Source organism: Dysidea avara, chromosome 6, assembly GCF_963678975.1.
Source record: "Dysidea avara chromosome 6, odDysAvar1.4, whole genome shotgun sequence".
NCBI lineage: Eukaryota > Metazoa > Porifera > Demospongiae > Dictyoceratida > Dysideidae > Dysidea > Dysidea avara.
Window position 1 is genome coordinate 36,268,454 of NC_089277.1, and position 22,259 is coordinate 36,290,712.

Sequence of the window (22,259 nt, forward strand, 5' to 3'; positions counted from 1 at the left end):
AGTGTAGGCAAAATTATGTGCTCTTATGTGTCCTTTTTGCATACCCAGTCACATTTAGTGACTTTTTCAGAATAGTTTGAAAGTAGTAACTTGCACAGAAAAGTTTGAAATACATATGTATGGCAGTAGTATAGCCACCAGAAACAAAACAGCTGCCTTTATAAAATAAATAATTAACATGCATGTACATTACTCAGATTTTTTGTGTTAATGATTAACATTATGGCTATATATGGCTAGAGATGCGGCAATTATGCCGGCATAATTTCAGACATAATAGGTATGTGTGGGAATCAGGAATTATGCTAGTATTTTGAGATGATTATTATAAAACTTTAACAGTAGGAAAATCTGCAGATAACACAATTCTGTTAAAAAAGATCGAGATGCTCTAATAGAGCAGTCAGAAACTTTAATAGAACAGTCACTGAATATTATTTACTCTAATAAAGCAGTCACATTGAAATGAAATACTCTAAAACAGCAACCAGCTAAAGAATTCAAGACTATTAATTTTGAAGCTTAAGCATCAATGAAAATGGCCTGATACAGCAATAAATAGCCAATTATGGTGGCATAATTTTGGAAATAATGGGAAATTCTCAAAAGCATAATAGGTGATTTTTTGAGCACTATTTAAAAGCACAATGGGAGCATAATAGCCTCATGCCTAGCTATGGCCCATGACCCCAGCAGCTACATAATACTTTAAAGCACACGAAAATTTATAGTATTTAGTACTGAACATGATCTAAGAGGGTTTCCAGTAGATGCTCTAATAGAACATCAAAGACTCAAGCATGCTACCATTTAATTAAACAATTTCAAGTGTGCTTTATTTCTGGGTATCATATTGGTATTGGTTATACAGGCATGTTATGTACAAACTGTACACTTGTTGCAATAGACTGGTGTAACTGCTGTTATTATTCTACAGGATGGAGTGGTGTTCACCTTCTCTCCAATTGTCAGATTAGCACGTAAAGACAAAGAAGGATACTCCACTTTTAAATAAGACATCTTTGCACCTTATAACTTCACATCTTTATTGGTATAGAGTCTAAAGTTTAACTGTTTTGATGCCTTTTTGTTAATTATTGTCAACTGCTAGTGATTATCATATGTACCTTAAATTTATTGCTCTTTGTAGCTATATATAGAACACGTTTCTTTTTACTGATATAATAAGCTGTACACACACATAACAATCACACATGTACAATACACACATGAGCACATGATATAACTACACACATGTGCACACGCTAAACACACAAAAACATGCAATTCCCAGTGGTGCGAAATTCTGTTAGACTTGCCATAATGATTCATTTGTCTGTGCAGCAATCACTTATTTCCAAGCTATTATTACAATGGAGTCTTTAAAGAAGCGGTTTTTGTTATTGCAAGAAAGTGGCCACTACAATGTATTCATGAGGTAATTAAGAGCAATCTTTAGGATCTAATTTAGTAATTGCACTGCTTGAAGGTTCTTAGATTACTACTTTGTTAAGCTGCTTTACTGTAGTTGTACCCAGTTATATTGATAGTAAAATGTCAGTAACTTTAAGTATATGGAACATTATTGTTTTACTAATTTTTAAACTCTCAGTAAAACATCAGTGAATGCGGATGTACTGAAAAACTACTAAAATAACAAACAATTTACTGTTCCATATAATGGGGATATACTGCTCTAGTAAACTAAGAAACTTCAAGCAGTGTTGTACAGGCTGGGTAAACTTGGGCTCTCAGATATTGAATAGCCATCACTATAATGCATGAAATTTTGTATATCCTAGGAGATTTTTTTAAAATTAATTGATCTGATACTGATTCTGAGAGCATTTTAAGGTTATGTTTGCAATTTTTAACATGGCAAAATTTTTACACATTAACCACTCTGAGACTGAATCTGAGAGCATTTTTGGTGTGCCATTTTAAAAACAAACACTGGTCACATGTATGATGAGCACTTTATCAGAATAGTTTAGAGATTATTAAACTGTTACTTACAAGTAAATGCATTAGTGGACATGTACATGTGAGGTGGTTCCTATCAAACAATATAAACTAATAACATGGATGGAATTTCCATTAAGCTGCAGCCAGCATAGGAAACATTGTATTTGAATAACAGATGTTCAGATTGAAATACTAGAACATTTATATATCAGTATATTCTAGTATATTAGAGCAGTCATGAGTGATTAGTATTTGGTATGTATGGACGTGCCTTGCTACGTAATTATAATTAACGCAAGTCACAGCTATAATTATATAAAATACAGTAACAAGCAAGTCACAAGTCAAATTATTGTCCCGTAAATTTACTGTTTTTATTATTTTAGCCACAAAATTTGCTGAAAGTCAAAGTTGTACAATAGTTATAACTGGTTATGATTTTATATTATTACTGTATTTTATTACTGAGACAGTACTATGAAACTATAAGTTGTAATTGTGTTTCACAGAATTACCACACAAAAGACTTACATATTTAACCCATTTAGTACATAGTATTGTACAAGTTTCTAGCTGAACGCAATAACATGTATGTCCACTGGAACAGTAATTTATATCATATGATTTGATCATCAAAAATTGTTAATACATTCAAATATAATTTTCTAAATTGTTCACTTGTGCTAATCAACAAATCACTACAAAAACTTGATCATGTGGACAATGTTAACAGCTAGTAGTTGGAGAAGATCTGAATCCTCTTGTTGTATCTGTCACTAACAAAAATGTCACCATTCTTGTTGACAGCAATTTTACATGGATATGAAAATTCACCATCGCCAGATCCCTCAGATCCAAACTTGTGTACAAGATTTCCAAATCTGTCAAATACCACAACTCGATCATTGCTAGTATCAGTTACATAGAATGAATTAAATTTTTGGTCAATAGTGATACCCCCTGGATTACACAATTTATCACCATTACCAAACCTGCCAATGTAACCACCATCCAGTGTAAACCTGTATACACAGTTATGATCATAGTCAACCACAAGTAACTCATCATTAGTAGTAACTACCACATCAACAGGACGACCCAACTTTCTTCTACCAATAGTTTGGTGGAATGTACCATCAGTAAGAAACACTGAAATGCGATTATTATCCTGGTCAGCAACATACACTTTACCATTGTGTACTGTGAGACAATTAGGAGCCCTCAATTCACCATCATCAGATCCATATCTGCCAAACTGCAGCAAGTAATCACCATCAACAGTAAACTTCTGTACCCTGTGGTTATCAGTAATGTACAGGTGATCTTCATTATCAAATGTAACTCCTTTAGGACGATCAAATCGACCACTATTGTATCCACTGCTACCAATCTTCCTCACCAATTGATCCTCACCATCATATAGGTATACACAGTGATTGGACCAGTCAGCTACTGCCCATTTACCATTTCTACTAAATCCAATACCAAAGGGTTCACCCATCCTACCATCATTGTTCACTATTTTACTGGGCTTGTTTAGTGAGGTGTAATCACGACTAGCCACAACACTATAAGGGCTTCCCTTGATCTGTTCTCCATTGACACACACTGACACCTTCACTTCTCCAACTTGGTGTGGTACAAAACAAGCCACATAAACACCATCATTATTATCAGTGACTAGTATTGTGTTGTTGACTACTTCTAACTGGACACTTACTTGATCTGCACCTTCTCTGAAACAACGATCACCATTATTGTCCCTTGTGATGATGGTGAACTCAACCTTCTTACCAATAATGGTGCTCTTGGGAACATCTATAGTTTGACACTGTTGAGGATCTGGTGCTGCAGTTGAGTATGATACTGCTAATGATTTGTTGGACTGTGATTCCATCAAGGTTACTAAATGATGATCCTGAAATTGTTTACTGTATGTGTGGTAGTCAATACAGCAATGACATAGGAATGAGCTACAGTACGTACAGAAAGCCTTTATTGGTTTATCCCTGAAACATTCATCACATTCAACTTCTGGTTCATCTTCAACTGCACACTTTAGGACTAACTGATCAACCATATGATTAATGATGAAAGCATTACCAAACTCCTTCACTCCTCCTGCAGGAATTATCACTTCTTTTCTACACTGTGGACATGTGATCCTGGAATCTTCATTCATCTTCTCCAGACACTGTTCACAGAAGGAATGGTGACAAGGTAAAAACTTGGGCTTCTTAAATAATTTGGTACATATTGGACAACTGAGACTATTTACAATCTTCTTCACTTGTTTAGCAGCCATCATCAAATGTGTAGTACGTAGATACTCCACCAGCTATAATAGTATACAAGTGAACAATAGAAATGATCACAGTGTTATCATACTACTGTATTTGATTTCATCATTATTGTCTAACAGCTACTACTGTACCTTCTCTTTCTTTTACTCCCACCCTTCTCCTCTTCATGTATCAACTAAACTAGCTATGTTGGTAAACAATCTCTGCCTCCATTTCAAATCAACTCTTCTGATGTCCTTCAGGTATTACACATCTGCTAACTTGGTGGTGTATTTATAGGTTTAAAAGTGCTGACTGTTCTTACAGGAATGCAAACTAGAAAGCATGATATTTCAAGCCTGTTAGTTATCCTATCAATGTGGTCACTATAATAAGGTGGTCTTATCAACAAGAGTATGTGTCTGGAACTAGACAAAGGCATTACTAGCTACATGTGTTAGTGACTGAAGTCCTCTTATTATGTAATGTGGTTAAGTATCCCTTAGCTATCTTTTGAACCAAAGTACAATGTGGTCTTGTGTGCAGAGGTGGCCACTAAGCAAGGGTTTTAATTTTGCATACAAGTACAGGTGTATATGAAGGTTTGACCATTTCTGGTTTCCAGATTTCCATTTTACATTGTTCCAATTGCTCACACTACCAGAGAACAATGCCATGAAACACCTATGGATTATTCATGAATAGTAAAATATTATTCCCAATGAAAGTGCTACGGAAAGTCATTTCATGGATATTTCATGGTAATATCCATGCCATGAAAAGTGGAGATTTCATGGTAATTTCATGGCACACAAATAATTTCATGGCACAAGCAAGAAAATTTTATGGCTGCAATGGTCATAATTGTCAAATTTCATGGTTTACCATGGCATTTTTATAGGCTGATCTCTGGTAGCACCACACAATATAGCTAGTAATAGTCTGTTATATCAAGCCCATACTTCTTGATTTATTAATTGTAACAGTAATAATATTATGGTGACTATCTAATTTATGCCTCCATGGTAAGATCATTGTCACTGCCATATTTTAGTCCACACTTCACTTAGGATTGAATAATATGTTGTCCATGTATATATTACTGAGAGCATTAACAGTGTTATCTCAACAGTGATACAAAGAAAAATATGGCTACATAATCTTGGATCATTCATCTAATTTAACATTATTGTTATATTATTTGTAGACAAAGATATAATCGACTGTAATGTAGATAGTTCGTACCAAAAAAGTCAAGTTGAGATAAATGAGTAGACACAGCCTTTCATTTCTCATTGTATTCTCATGTCTATAGCACACAGCATGGTAGCTTGTGGTAAATATACTGTTTGATATATCTCTATCACTTCATGTGTCAGTGTGGGCTTGATGATCCAAGTTTAAACTGTTGAAGATTTGGCATGAAATTTCATGTTGAACTAGGCCTGATATTTCAAGGCTTGAAATTTCATGTTTGTACATATTATATTAGTGTCAAATTCCTGTAATGTCATTGTTGTTCTCACTATTAACACATACTCTTTTGCTGACTGGATATTGGTTGCTAAACTATTGTTCAGTAGTGTGTTGCTATCACAACATCTACCTTAAAGTTTGCTGGGCCAGGGTAAGTAGAAATAAATTAAGGAAAACAGAGAGCAGAAACCGGAACGACCCATGTAAAATTCCTAATAAAGTAATATACAGGTTGGAATAGGTAGAAATTTGCAGTGCAATGTGTCTACAGCATTGTTTGTATCCTTCCGCTAAAATGATCGAAACACTCTAATAGAGCATGCAGTCACCTGCATTACAATACTCTAATAGAGCAGTCACTGCATTAGAATAATTATTATAGTAGAACATTCAAGAATGTTTTGTTAACTATTCCACCAGGGATGTACATTGATGGCCTGTCAATTGATGGACTATAGCTATCTTAGACTAGCCTGTATAGCTAAGTCATCAACACTGAAACCATAAAATTTAACCATTTCCTTCAGGGAGCATAAGAGTATGTGTTAATAGTGAGAACAACAATAATGGCATTACAGGAATTTGACACTGCTACTTACTATACGAATGAGTTGAAATAACCCACAACTTGGAAGTTCAATCCTTTCACATCCTGAAGTTCCAACATGAAATCTTATGCCTAGTTCTGCCATTACTGTCAGCAGTTTAACATCAAGCCCAGACTGTAAACTTGTATTTGATCCAGTAGGATGTATAGTATACAGCAGAATTTAAAAATTGTGTCACACATGTGATGCTTTAATACACACAGCTTCAAATGCAATCCATCAAAGAGTTACTTATATTGACTGGCCATCATGGTCCCCGATGTCAGCAACTTGTTCCATGAAACAAAACATTTTCAATCTTGTGAGTGCAATCTGCTGTACCACACTTTGTTTGTATGGACAAACTACTATTAGCTCATTATAGTACAAACTCACTGACTTATGGTATGTATGTATAGACAGTATGACTTGAGTGAATCACCTAGGAAATAGAAAAGTTGCTATAAAATAAATGTATCCTATACATGTAGTTAAATCCTCACTTATACTTATTAAATTAGAAATTAATCACAAAATAAACACATACACAAGTATACAATAATTATAAGTTACACACATACACTCTTACTATTATAAACCATTAAATTATTACAGTTACACAAACACATGTGAACATGCACTTTGCTACAACTGAAAATTGATTAACTGATAAATCATGGTAGATTGCTTGTAATCATTTCATTTCTAATTATCCATACACAAATATTACACAAGCAGTTCAACTTTATCTTCTACTGGTGTTATCTGATGTCTGGTAAGATGACAACTTCCTTCCCATAATTTTTATTATCTGATAAAATCTTCACTCCAGATTTAACAGAGACAGATTGTTCACGAGAGAAGCTAAAGTAAGCTTCATTATCAGTATACTTCATCTGGTCATCAAGATTGCTCAATGGTGGCTCAGGAATCTGTAGACAATGATAGTGTAACTGAGACACCAGTTGGAGTGTGACAACACATGCGCACACAAATTCTTTCTTTGTCTTTTTTTTTCTTCTTATGTCTACGAGGACTTTGATTTCTTTGTGTCCACTTTGCAAAATATGTTACTAATTATATAAAATTAATGTAAATGTATAATTCGATTGTCTCAAACTTCAGCGCAAATGAAAAACATAAAAGTTAATAAGTTTGCTATGAATCTAATAAAATATCCACGGAGTATGAACATTTACTTGCATAAAAAGACTGAACTTTTATCTTGACTACAAGGCAAAGATTGAAAATTAGGTACATAGGCTGATCATTCCTTTAGTGAAACCAGCTCACACTTATTTAGTATGAAGGTGCTGGGGTAACAGTTTGCAACTGAGAGATAAAATGTGTGTTTTGCCACTATAAGTGTTTGCATTAAGTATACCATAGAGTCTGGTTGTTAGACGCATACGCCTAATAAATAAACCTATAGTGAAATCCATACAAACACAGCCAGGCTGTAAAAAATGGTGCGACCTTTAAATGTATGAGTTTAATAGATATGAAATTAAAGGTGACAGCAAAGAAAATTTAATGATTGCAATGATGCTAATGAAAATAAATTTTAATAATAGCTGTGATTATCATTATCATTGCAGCCATTACTTGGCTGCCTCCTTTGATTTCACAACTTGTTTCACCCATGCAAGTATGTAAAGGCCTCACCATTTCAGTGTACATGGCAGTGTACATGGCAGTGTAGTGTACATGGTATAATTTTGAACATTGTAAACCTTTGACTGTGAAATTCATTGGCTCATTGTGGAATTCTAATACAATAGTCAGTAGCTCTAATAGAGTATGCAAGTAGCCATTTGACACAACTATTATAACCCACAAAACTGCCAAGTCAATTCAAGACTGATTTGCTACAATGAGTATTTTTACTTTTAACCAGTTCCACGTAAAGTCAATAGTATCACTATTCGGGGAAAAACTTTAAAGTAAGGCATATATAATTATATAATTATGAGCATAATGAGCTGACGGTTGAAGCGTTGCAGCATAGCATATATAGTAATTAACAGATGTAATGTAAAGCATGATAAGCTGGTGTTTATGGCCTTGAGTGTTGTACGTTTCATGCACACAAGCAGAATTGGGTGGTAAGTAACTAGTTACTAATTACTTTTATCCCATGTAACCTAATATGGTAGTTACAGCTCCAGTTACTTTTGCAAAAGGTAATTAAATATAGTTACTAGCTACTTTCATAATGCAATTAGTTATATGCTTGTTTGTTAGTTTTTGTAATTGTTTTGCTCAGATATGCATTAGCAAGCATAGTTGTGCTCAATAAGTTGATAAGTCAGTCTTATGTTTTACAAGAGGCATAGCCAGGATCCAGGCTGCCAGAGCCATCAATATAATTAACATTCAGATCCACATACTCTAATAGAACAGTCACCCTCATATAGTAGTAAGGCAAATACCAGTTACTCTAATAAACTGTTACAGTCAGCCTCATATTCAATTTCAGTGTTTAAATTACTATATAGGATCTAATTCAAAACAGCTAAGCTGTAAAAAAAGAGTCTGTTTTTTTTTCTTTCTATTGTGTGGACGTGGAGAAAACAAGGGTCTGATGGATTTCCAATGTTATTTTTGTCTCAATTTTTGTTCAGCCAAATCTAAAAACTTTTGGAGATCACTGTTTAGTGGTAACAAGATGGACTCTTGGTGGTGATAAGTAGACTTAAACTCAGCATCCAAGGGCATGCCATATGTTTGGCTATCATACAGAGCTGAGCTATTCACCACAACTAATCAACAATCGCTAAACTCTGTTGATCTAGCTGCACAAAAGTCCCACCAGAACTATTTTAGGGGTGAGCAACATTAATATACAAGTAATAAAACATCAATACCAATGCTACATAGAATGTCAAAATACTTTTAATATAATAATTAAATCTCGGTACATGGTGGTTACATGCTATTTTGACAAAGTCTATAAATTTACTACTAAACTTATAATGGAATGGCCATGTGTGGAAACATAAAAGATGAAATGTTTTAATAAAATTTTGTTTATATTCCCTAGTTGTATCAGAACTTTTCAGCACTGTGAAGCTCATTATTGCACAAGTAGCTACTCAGTATCGGTATTAAAACTCATCAATACCACAATATTATTTATATTGAAGCAAAAATTTCTGCTATCAACCACCCTTATTTTTTCTCTGCCCTACAAAATGAAAAAACATGGTCTGGACATGAGACTATAATACAGTACATACTAAAACATTTAAATGAAACCCACCATCAAATATTCAAACACATGGGTGGACATTATATGGAATGATATGGAATGATGCTACAATTTTCAGCAAGGTTCAAAGGTAAGACATCAATGCATGCGGCTACATGACACATTGTCTCCAGCTCATACAGGATTTTAATTATAGAGCCCCCCTGGACTGGGTTTTTCCTATTCTGCATACTATAATTATTATTTCTGTATTGTATGTAGTGTAAGTCTTGCCAGGCTTTCCCTCAGTCTCTACCATATAATATAATGAGTTCCAAATAGAGATCTGTGCATGTCAGTTTCATGTGTTAGGCTTTATGCTGGTCACTTCTGGATGAAATCCTTCATGATCATTTGGCTTGGCTTCACCACTCACTTGGCAGCAATATGTCACCCCCTGCTGAAGCTGCGGAACAGTTTTCAAATATAGTGAGTGATCTTTTATTAAAATATGGACTCTCTAAATTGCCGCATTGTAACAGTCGTCACTGACCTCATCATATAGAGACTACATTACAGTAGTGCAGATAGCTTTATTGGTGTTGTTCGGTCAGTACCAGCTATCTGCAATCCGCAAGAATCTGCTCAATTTATTACATTTTGTTCACCCTGAAGTGAGCATATCAAAGTCTAGCTGCCATCTAGAAATGTTTAGATGGTGCTGCCTCTGCCAGTTGGCTTCTAGAAGAATTTTCTGGGAAGGGACTGTAAAGAGCAGTGCACTAATTAGGTTAAGTACTTATATAAATATATATATGTATTGTAATATAATTTTATTTTTGTATTTTGTTTTTCCTTGCCATGCCCACATTGGTTCCATTCATGGTCCTGTTTGTGATCGCATGTTACATGAGGAGTCAAACACTTATACTTTTGTTTTTTTCATCAATCATGATGGTTTTTCCCCAGCTGAAGCCTTCAACAGTTGCTGTAATAGTATAGTGGCATTAGCCTCCAAAATTAGTATAGCAGCACAACACAAAAATTGTGCACTTTTTCATAAAAGCGTGAAACTTTCTACATAAGTAGTTGCTGGAGAATCCACCATTACAAGTGGAATCCTTGATCCGCCCCTCAAAGGCATAATAATCTAGCTAGACTACCTCGTTAAAACTAAACTGGTAAGACTATAAAACGACTACCAGTGTTATTAAATTCTAGAGACAACTCCTTGGCTACTACACCCGTTCACCCTCATCTTACGCACACCACTCACACTTCGTTAAAATTATGTGTTTGGGTTGTGGTACGTACTGCAACCATTAAGCGCTGCAACTATTAATTCAAGAATAACAAAGAAGCGAATGAATGATGAAAGCAAACAGCACGGTGCCGGTTCTTACAGCAGGAAGGCAAGACGAAATCCAGGTGAATTTTGAAATTTTTAAAAACTCACTGTACATCAAAACATTCTACTTTTCACTTCATTTAACCAAGGTACAGCATCATTACAGCAGTACTAATGCATTCCAGGCGTTTTTTTTGATAAAACCTATTGAGAGACTGTTTTTAAAGTGTGAAAATTTATGAAACCATATGATTTTTTACCAATCCCTACTTATAAGTAACTTAATGATAACTACCGCACAACTAGAAATTTTGATGAAAGATAAATTTGACAGTTCAGTTGCATTCACCAAATTTTAATATATCACATGTAAATAAGCACCTCAAAAGTCAGTGTTTAGATTTGTGATTTCTTACTGTTCATTAATTTCACCAAGGGTGATTAGTTGTGAATCCTCTCATCACTTTTTCCCAGTTTAGTATTGCTCTATGACACAACAAAAAGAGTGGTCCAATACTACTCTGTCTTTAGTCAGTATTGAAACAAATAATTCAAATAGCTTCCAATATCGAGGCAAAGCAAACTACAAATCAGTATACCTATATCCAATGGTTTTCAGTATTATGACCTGTGATCTATATTCATTTATAAATTAAGTCTAAGGAAATATTTGGACCAGTACGTATAGTTCCAACACAAAAACATACAATAGGTGGAATAAATACAGGCAGTATTTGTGTGAATTATGCTATGTGAAGTTCCAGCTAAATACTAGTAATTTATATCATTAACAAGTACACAGAAAAATATGGAATTTTCAACTAGAGTAGAGACCATAGCATATCGATAAAAAGTACTGAAACAAGCTGGAGTAGTGCACGATATTAAATCACAGTAAAACAATCACAGTAAGGATATAACACTTCTTATTGTTTTACTGTGATTTAATATCGTGTACTACTCCAGCTTGTTTCAGTACTTTTATCGACGTGCTATGGTCCCTACTCTAGTTGAAAATTCCAAATTTTTCTGTATACTTGTTTGCTATTCTATTTTGTAAAATTATTATGACTGCTGAACCCACGCATACCGCATCTGAAATGGTGCTGCACGCCCCAGCTATATCAATTATTGTCTGAAAAGTAAAGTATCCATTACACTTCGTTGTCAGCTATGTTCAACCCTTTACACAGCATTACGAATCAAGAACTGTTTGAAAAGCACCTCAGCAATCCACACATACCAAAAGAAAGAAATGGTGCCATGCGCCCAGTTACATATTACTGTCTGAAAAGTGAAGTATCCATTATGCTTCGTTGCCGATTATGTTCAACACGTTACACAGCAGTACAAATCAAGAACTGTTTGTAAAGCACCTCTGCAATCAAAATAGCCACTACAAAAAATGCGGACGGTTTCTGTTATGAAGGGAAGCCATCAGGGGCGTAGCTAGCCAGAAGGTGATGGAGGGGCAGGCATGCCCCCACGAAACACTCAAAATCATTCATGATTGCAAAAAAAGGCTAATGACCCAATGGTGGGCTAGCCAACATAAGGTGTTGTATTATTACAGCTGAAATAACTAGCTACGTAACTATTTCAGTACTGACTGCTTCCAATCTAAGTACTTTAACTACAAAACTAGCTACCTTAACTACAAAACAACCTTAAGGCCCCTATTCGGTGATTATTAGTTTCTCATCCAGCCTTTCTAATTATTATGATGCGGGCGGGAGGGTATTACCATTATGCCATTATTGTATAATATTAACACTCTGATGTACAGACCTTGTCCAAATTGTCTTTCTTTCTTACTACAAACATTTCCTTCACCAGCTGATTCTACTTTTCGTGATCGCCAAATGTTTTTCGACAGTCAGCTGAAAGCCTGCTTTGATGAAGTCGATAGAGCACGATTGCAATTGGCACTGCAGCAATTTGCTAAGAAAAACAACAGTTCTCCTAGTGATATATAGCGCATTGTAGCGTTCATCAACAAAAATTATAACAGTTTGGTATCACGTGTTCTTCTGAGCATGCGCAGAGTAAATAATGGCTTACCATGCGGTAGCTTAAGAAGGATGCGGGCGGTGGATGAGAAACTAATAATCACCAAATAGGGGCCTAATCGAGGTAGCTACATTCGTCGAGCATCATCGCACCTGCCACAACTGTACTCCAACAAATTCATCCACAGTCCCGTAGAGCTAATACTTTAGTGCAAATACAGGTTACTTTACGTTAGCCACAGCCTGTGCTGCAGTCCTAGCACACTGCTGACAGGATGACGTATTCACTCACTTCACTCGGCGAAATTCAAATGCCATGTATTGCACGAAATCCCACCTGTCTTGCTAGCAGAACTTGTAAGTTTGACTGATCCACCTGACTGACTGACTGACTGACAAAGTAAAAACAGACTGCACTGCCGTACGTACAAAGGTCCAGTGTGATCAACTCGATAAAATAAACTTGGTACATTTATTTAGCTAACACTTTATCATCTCGTAGGCAGTAGGTTCGTAGCGTCATTTGGTCTCCTTTGTCACTTGTGAGTTGTGACTCCTGCCGCGGAGAAGCGGGTCACTCTTTTTAGATTCAAAAATGTTCTATCACGCGAGTAATCTAGGCTAAATATAGTCTCGTGCCCAGACCCCACCCACTGCGTTGAATAGGGTCTGGTGACATTTGCAGGAGTTTTGGGCCCTACGCCATTTTTCTTTTCTGACTAATCGGACGCCTTGATTCAGGTACAACGCGATTTGATAGGCTGGAACTAGGAAAATGGCCGACTATAGCTATGGATACAAATGCACAAACAATATGGCGGCGGGCCCAAAAACATTGCGTAAGTCACCAGACCCTACTCAACACAGTGGGTGGGGTCTGGGCACGAGACTAGGCTAAATATAGAAGTATGTCTCTAATATTTTCGTTCGATGGATTCACGAGGGAGTTGAATGTTGTGTGTGCGCATTCACTAGCAACCCCTGGTGATACCGCGTAGTAGTGTACATAATTTACAGTCATTTGCGTGTCAGTTTAATACTGGTAAACTTGTGACGAAGGTTTAAAAAAAATCATTTAGTGATGGGGGGGCATTTGCCCCCCCTTAGCTACGCCTCTGGAAGCCATCACATGCTACTACCAAATCGACACTTTTCGCTGTCAGCAAAGATGAATGGAACACAAAGGAGGACACTGGCAAGTCCATGAAGAATGCATTGTGCATACTGCGGTATGCCAAAAGGCACTTCTCGGGCCGAAACAACGTCAAACAGAGCAAAAATCAAGCCCATAGCCTTAGCCGTTATCGAGTTACGCTTGTCTGAAAGCATCAGTCAGTAAGTTACTCAGTTAGCTACTCAGTCAGTAGAAAATTCCGTTAAATAAAGTTTTTAAAGTAATTCCGTAGCAACTTGTTGAAAGTGTTTTGGGTCGATCTGAAAGCTTGTTTGGGCTTAGTTTTACCTAACCAATACTGCCTCATCATTGTCAGGGAAAATTGAGGCTGGTTTTTGGGTGATGTTATTTCATGGGCCACGCCTACTCCTTTGTAGTACCTACTATACAGTACGATAGTATGATATAATTCAGTCTTGATCATCAAAATAATTATTAATACATAAACACACAATTTTATAAATTGTACACTTGTGTTAACCAACAAAATTGCTACACAAACTTGATCATATGGACAATGTTAACAGTTAGCAGTTGGAGAATATCTGAATCCTCTTGTTGGTACTGTCACTGTCACTATTCTTGTTGACAGCTATTCCACGTGGCCATGAAAATTGCCTGTATTTATTTCACCTATTGTATGTTTTTGTGTTGGAACTACTAGTCCAAATATTTCCTTAGAGTTAATTTATAAACGAATATAGATCACAGGTCATAATACTGAAAACCATTGGATATACTGATTTGTAGTTTGCTTTGCCTCGATATTGGAAGTTATTTGGATTATTTGTTTCAATACTGACTAAAGACAGAGTAGTATTGGACCACTCTTTTTGTTGTGTCATAGAGCAATACTAAACTGGGAAAAAGTGATGAGAGGATTCACAATTAATCAGCCTTGATGAATTAAAATTAATGAAAAGTAAGAAATCACAGATCTAAATACTGACTTTTGAGGTGCTTATTTACATTTGATGAATTAAAATTTGGCGAATGTAACTGAATTGTCAAAATTTTCTTATGTCAAAATTTCTAGTAATATGGTAGCTATCATTAAGTACAATAGCGCTTATAAGTAGGGACTGGTAAAATAAATCATATGGCTTTGTAATTTTTCACATTTAAAAAAAACAGTCTCGCAATAGGTTTTACCCAAAAAACCACCTGGAATGCATTAGTATACTGCTGCAATGACGAGTGAAAAAGTCGAATGTTTTGATGTACAGTGAGTTTTTAAAAAATTTTAAATTCACCTGGATTTCATCTTGCCTGCCTGCTGTAAGAACCGGCATGCTGTTTGCTTTCATCATTCATTTGCTTCTTTGTTATTCTCGAATTAACAGTTGCAGTGCTTTTATTGATTTATCCCTTGAACATTCATCACATTCAACTTCCGGCTCATCTTCAACTGTACACTTTAGGACTAACTGATCCACCATATTATTAATGATAAAAGCATTATCAAACTCCTTCACTCCTCCTGCAGGAACTATCACTTCCTTTCTGCACTGGGAACATGTGATCCTGGATTCTTCATTCATCTTCTCCAGACACTGTTCACAATAGGAATGGTGAAAAGGTAGAAACTTGGGCTTTTCTGAATAACTTGTTACATATTGGACAACTGAGACTATTGACGATCTTCTTCACTTGTTTAGCAGCCATCATCAAATGTGTAGTACGTAGATACTCCACCAGCTATAATAGTATACAAGTGAAACTAGAAATGATCACAATGTTATCATACTACTGTATTTCATTTCATCATTATTGTCTGACAGCTACTACTGTACCTTCTACTCCCACCTGGTATATAAGTAATCTCTAGCTGTCTCCATCTCAGCTCAATACTTCTCTGTCATAAACGATATCCTTCTAGTATTGCACATCTGGCAAGTTTGCTGTCATACTGATGTATTTATAAGTTTGCCTAATCATTTCCGTATATTGGTTAGTTTGTAATAAAATGTTGTGAAGTATATAGTACACAATATAAAAACAGTCTTCTTAGACCACCTCAAGTGGCTAGTTTTTTACCCAACCCAGGGGCAGTGGAGCAGGCCAAATATTGCACATAAGGAGACCAACTTTGACAGGAAAATTTACCCATTATAAAACAGATACATTATTCTTGGTGGTCTAGGGAACTTTCATAGTTTAGAAGCCCTTTTAGACTGTTTTTAGCTGCTACTTACAGTAAGTTGTAATTACAGGTAATGTAAAGGTGACTGTTTTATTAGAGTAGCTGACTGCTCTACTAGAGTATCTTGATCAATCTTTTCTTGCAAACATTGTCCAAGTGGGGAGCCATAGCCCCATATTCTCCCCTCCCAACTTTTTCCACCACATATGACCCAACCTATAACTAGGCGTTTTGTAATTAAGTAATGAAAATACACTTTTATAACCTTATAGCTACTATGGCAATAATGAATTCAAAAAGAGGTAGTCTTGTAAGGAAATTGTTATTGTAAGAAAGTGGCTGCTATAATATTATTAATAAGCTAATAAATTAGGATCCACTTATAATGTGGCCACTGTACAGATGTTGTCAATGTAATACTCCTAAATACTATAACTATGTCCACCGGTATAGTAATTTATATCATTAATATATATATATATATCAGTCTTGATCATCAAAGTAATTGTTAATACATGTAAAATTTTGTAAATTGTACACTTGTGTTAATCAACAAAATAACTACACAAACTAGATCATGTGGACAATGTTAACAGTTAGTAGTTGGAGAAGATCTGAATTCTGTGGTTGTGGTTATCACTAAAATAAATGTCACCATTCTTGTTGACAGCTATTCCATATGGCCATGATAATCCAGATCCTCCAGATCCAAACTTGATAATGTGGATAAGATTTCCAAATGGGTCAAATATCACAACTCGATAAGTGCCAGTCACTAAGATGAAGTCATTTGGGTCAATAGTGATACTCCTTGGATGACACAACCCATCACTGAACTTGGCAATGTAATCACCATCCAGTGTAAACCTATTTACGCAGTTATGCCTCCAGTCAATCACAAGTAACTCATCATTACTAGTAACTGCTACATCACAAGGAACACCCAACTGTCCTCTCCCAATAGTCTGGTGGAACGTACCATCAGTAAAAAACACTGAGATGTGACTGTTATAACTGTCAGCAACATAAACTTTACCATTGTGTACTGTGAGACCATCAGGAAATATAATTTCACCATCATCAGTTCCATACTTGCCAAACTGCAGCAAGTAGTCACCATCAACAGTAAACTTCTGTACCCTGTTGTCATCAGTAATGTACAGGTGATCTTCATCATCAAATGTAACTCCTCTAGAACAGTAAAGCTGACCACTATATTGTTCCCTCTGTTACCATCTTCCTCACCATCATAAAGGTATACACAGTGATTGGAGTTGTCAGCTACTGCCCATTTACCATTCCTACTAAATCCAATACCCCATGGTCTACCCATCCTACCATCATTGTTCACTGTTTTACTGGGCTTGCATAGTGAGGTGTAATCACGACTAACCACAACACTATAAGGACTTCCCTTGATGTGTTCTCCATTGACACACACTGACACCTTCACTTCTCCAACTTGGTGTGGTACAAAAAAAGCCACATCAACACCATCATTGTTATCAGAGACTAGTATTGTGTTATTTACTTCTTCAAACTGGACATTTACTTGATCTGTACCTTCTCTGAAACAACGATCACCATTATTGTCCCTTGTGATGATGGTGAACTCAACCTTCTTACCAATAATGGTGCTCCTGGGAACATCTATAGTTTGACATTGTTGAGGATCTGGTGCTGCAGTTGAGTATGATACTGCTAATGATTTGTTAGACTGTGATTCCATCAAGGTTACTAAATGATGATCATGAAATTGTTTACTGTATGTGTGGTAGTCAATACAGCAATGACATAGGAATGAGCTACAGTCGGTACAGAATGCCTTTATTGGTTTATCCCTGAAACATTCATCACATTCAACTTCTGGTTTATCTTCAACTGTACACTTTAGGACTAACTGATCCACCATATGATTAATAATAAAAGCATTATCAAACTCCTTCACTCCTCCTACAGGAACTATCACTTCCTTTCTACACATCTTCTCCAGACACTGTTCACAGTAGGAATGGTGACAAGGTAGAAACTTGGGCGTCTTGAATAACTTGTTACATATTGGACAACTAAGACTATTGACAATCTTCTTCACTTGTTTAGCAGCCATCATCAAATGTGTAGTAGATACTCCACCAGCTATAATAGTATACAAGTGAACACTAGAAATTATCACAGTGTTATCATACTACTGTATTTGATTTCATCATTATTGTCTAACAGCTACTACTGTACTTTCTCTTTCTTCTACTCTCACCCTTCTCCTAGACTAGGTAGGTAATCACTGCCTTTATCCTCAGCTATTCTCAGTTATGAATGATATCTTTCTGGCACTGCACACCTAGCTGGCAACTTTGCTGTGCATTTATAAATTTAAAAGTGCTGACTGTTCTGACAAGAATGCATATTAGAGAACATGATATTTCAAGTCTGTTTGTGGGCTTGATAAAACAGGCTAATATCCTAATTCTGTGATTGATAGTCAGTGTATTCTGAAGTTACGGTTCAGAGAATTTTGCGTGTGTGGTGATTAATAGGTAAAATAACTGTTCTGATTGTGTTAAACTATTAAATTTGTAAAATTGACAACTAATGTTTGTAGCTATGCTGTGCAGTATGTGTGTTGTTACAATGAAACATGTTACTTATTCTGAATTCGTTGTATGGAGTGGGTAAATTACTGAGAGTGTCAACAGTGTTATCTCAAACAGTTATTTGATTGAAGACCACTATTTTGAAACAATCAACAAACCATAGCTACACTGATATTTTAATCGTTAAATTCACGAAGCTAAACATTTTTCTTATTGTGCTCATAATTGTGCTCTATATTTGTCATCTTGTTAGATAACCAACTTTATGTATTGTAGCCTTTACCAAAGGTGTAGCCACCACCAGAGTCCAGGCCAGGGCATCAATAATTGTACACCATAATTAACATCAAGATCAAGATAGTAGACAGAAAAACTGTTTAAAACACACAATTACAATACCTCAGACACATGTGACTATACATGCAAAATGCACTGTACAAACATGGCAAGGGAAGGTACATAAATAAACCAGAACATGACGTACAAATGAACACATAACATTAAGCAAGGACATACATAGCTGAATTGCTATCAAGTGTTCCATTCAGGACAATCATGTGCTAATTAGAAGTGATGAAGTGATACCTCTCTGCATGAGCAGCTTTGCTCAAGAATTACAAATTGCTATACAGTCTGTTCAAGTGTAGCTTGCAAAGCTCTGATGGAAGGAGTAAGAATAAGGCCCAAATAGCCAAATACAATTGCTGAGTATAGCATTCTGTACCCTAAATGATCCAGCTCTGAAATTAATAATTGATACTCAAGTTTACTCTAATAAACTGTTAAAACTAGCCTCACATTCAATTTCAGAGGGTATAATGTCTAATGTTGCTTGGTCTATTGGAGTTGATGACTGAATGTTCTATATTACAATCATTTACAGAAACAAACATAAGTTTACTGTATTATTCTTAGCATGATCATTAATGCTCCAGGTACTTACAAGGACCAAAATTATGCCAGCATAACCTTAATTTCCCAAGTATACAATCTTGTTACAATACTTATGGTATTGGATTTCCACATACAGTACAAGACCAATAATATTGATAACATTGATTAGCATTTCCTCCAGTAATGTGGTAACACTGATCCCTGATTATTTCAGTTACCTGGGACAACAATGATGTCATCATAATTGCTTCTGATAATAATAATTTTGATCATAACAAAGCATTAAGCATAATACACTACATACTAGCATAATTAATGTAGGCAGAATAAAGAACTTAATCTGTGACATGTATGTAATTGTAACAAATTACTCAATGTACTCTATCACATTTATCAGTCATTCCAATAGAGCAATCACCTTCCACATACTTGTTTAACTTTAGTGCATAAACCAGCACATTCTATAATCCAGTAGCAACTTGACCACCCTTAGCTAGCTACTGTCTTTAAAAAGCAATTTTGCATTTAAAATTTTATGCATAATGATATTAATATGAAACAGTATACTAATGAAACAAATGACCAATAGTCATTAATGTTGTGTCATGCAACAGTTACATGCTAACAAAGTTAAAGCTGCTGCCTTGTTCATAAGACAAGTAATGAGCTGTCAAGTCATGTTAATTGGAAATGTTATAAGACTGGTTTTGTCAGGCCAGGTCACATTATACAATAAATTGTTTAGGAAAATGTCCTTGCACTACTAAAGATTTTGTCCATGGAACTCCAATGAAAAAATATGTTCACTCTGTGAAAAGTGAAGTTTTCATTGGGTGGCCCCAATGAAATTTTATTTTCATAGCATTTTCATAGAAAATTTTTATGAAAAACCAATGAAAAATTACCAATGGAAATTCCATGAAAAGCAGTTTCACGGAGAATTTTTCATTGGGTTTTCATTAAATTTTCCTATATGGAAATAAAATTTCATTGGGGCCACCCAATGAAAACTTCACTTTTCATAGGGTGAACATTTTTTTCATTGGATTTTCATGGACGAAATCCTCAGTAGTGTTGGTAGATGATACAACAGTTACAAGTAACAGGTATATATGGCAGCAGTGAGAGAATTCCACCAAGGAGTGCATGCAGTAGACAATTGGAAGAAATGTTTGTAGATGAGAGATGACAAGTTTGCAGTTTATGGTTTGCAACATGTACTATAACTATGTTGTGGTCCTAATAGGATAGGTGGATCAAGAATTAAGCATGGCTTACTGTTACTGTAAAATTAGTTAAACATGGCACAAGTAAATTTAATCAGATACAGGCAACCACTAAAACATTGACAATTCCTTAAAAAATAAATAGTAACACGACTGCTCCTGTTCTGCAATCATTATAGACATGCCAACTGTGAATGTTTAAGAGGAAGGACCTCAGACAGGTAAGCTTGAGTCTATTATGCTCCAAAATTTGCCCATTATGCTTTTTTGGAATTTCCCCAATTTTCTGCCTATTATGCTTGTTTTTATGCTTTTCAGAAATGCATTATGCTTATATTTTGTGTTTTTGCTTTGTACAGGAATGTTCTTCATGTGATATAATGTAAATGGAGAAGTGTCATGTGCTCCAGAGCATAGGCATATTAGAGCAGGTGGTCTGGGGCATAGTCTCTCAGAAGCTATACACATTTTATTGTCTAATATCTTTGTAGTTTTGTATTCAAATAAAATAATGCAGTGTTTCTGACTGATCTTCTGAGTTGTAGCAGTTGGTATTCAAAGGACAGCAATTGCTCAGTGTATTTATATGCAACTTGCATTTGCAGCACCATGCCAAAAACATATTAGCCTCCTGGGGATAAACACTTAAATGGTTCTCATTCTCACTGCTGCATGCAATGACTGTTCTATTAGAGTGTTTCACTGTTCTATTAAAGAATCTCGATCTTCTTGAAATATTTCCTATTAACCCCAGTCTCACTCCAGACCTACAGAGACTTCAATATTTTCAATGCAGGGCTGTATCCAGACTTTTATCTGGGTAGGTTCTTTTAGAAGAAAAAAAGTGGACCTTTTTATATGACATGATTCAGATTATATTATGCTGTGTGCACCCTTCGCATGCTGAAACTAGGGAGATCTGGGGGCATGCCACCAAGAAATTTTTGAAAGTAGATACTAAAAGATTGAATTTAATGGCATTTCAGTCAATAAAATAACAGTTTTTTTAGGTAAGCTTAAGTCCAGCTGTATGGATGATATCTGGAAAAAGATCTCTACTGCTACTGTAATTATACCATCTGCACATGTATGTGTCTAATATAATATATTGGAATGTCACAGTGAATAAGAATGGGAAAGATTGAGCAGTCTTCCATGGTCAACAGGGGCAGTGGAGCAGAACAAAGGGTGTCTTAAACAATGAAATTTACACATTGCATGAAGTTGAAGTATGGATGCTATTCGTGGGCTCTGCATGGAGGGTCTTGTCCACCAAAGTCTTATATTTTAATGAAAACTCAGCTTTAATCTACATGTAAATTAAGTAGCTTTTAAAAGAAAATATAATTGTGACTGTTTTATTAGAGTGGTTGA

The 22,259-nt window shown here is 35.6% G+C and overlaps 3 protein-coding genes across 3 annotated transcripts in view; 1 reads left to right on the top strand and 2 right to left on the bottom strand.

Moving 5' to 3' along the window:
• The window catches only part of LOC136257886 (uncharacterized), a 32,581-nt gene extending 31,426 nt beyond the window's left edge, over nt 1-1,155 (top strand). The window contains exon 7 of the mRNA XM_066051209.1: nt 938-1,155. Coding sequence (XP_065907281.1) covers nt 938-1,015 — 78 coding nt within the window. The 3' untranslated portion in view covers nt 1,016-1,155. The remainder of the gene's footprint in view (nt 1-937) is intronic.
• A 1,543-nt stretch (nt 1,156-2,698) lies between these two features.
• Nucleotides 2,699-4,270, bottom strand: LOC136259444 (E3 ubiquitin-protein ligase TRIM71-like). Its single transcript, XM_066052928.1, has one exon. It carries the CDS (start codon nt 4,268-4,270, stop codon nt 2,699-2,701), a length of 1,572 nt encoding a protein of 523 aa, XP_065909000.1.
• A 12,500-nt stretch (nt 4,271-16,770) lies between these two features.
• On the bottom strand, nt 16,771-18,281 carry LOC136259445 (E3 ubiquitin-protein ligase TRIM71-like). Its single transcript, XM_066052929.1, has 2 exons — nt 17,408-18,281; nt 16,771-17,360 (listed from the first exon to the last, which is right to left on the bottom strand). Exons 1-2 carry the CDS (start codon nt 18,279-18,281, stop codon nt 16,771-16,773), a joined length of 1,464 nt encoding a protein of 487 aa, XP_065909001.1.
• Nucleotides 18,282-22,259: the final 3,978 nt, after the last annotated feature.

Excerpts from the sequence above, each read along its gene's own strand:
- LOC136259444 (XM_066052928.1), bottom strand. The coding sequence starts at position 4,270 with ATGGCTGCTAAACAAGTGAAGAAGATTGTAAATAGTCTCAGTTGTCCA.
- LOC136259445 (XM_066052929.1), bottom strand. The coding sequence starts at position 18,281 with ATGGCTGCTAAACAAGTGAAGAAGATTGTCAATAGTCTTAGTTGTCCA. Across the intron at positions 17,361-17,407 it reads TTATGATGGTGAGGAAGATG|TTACATTTGATGATGAAGAT; the intron begins GTAACAGAGGGA and ends GTTCTAGAGGAG.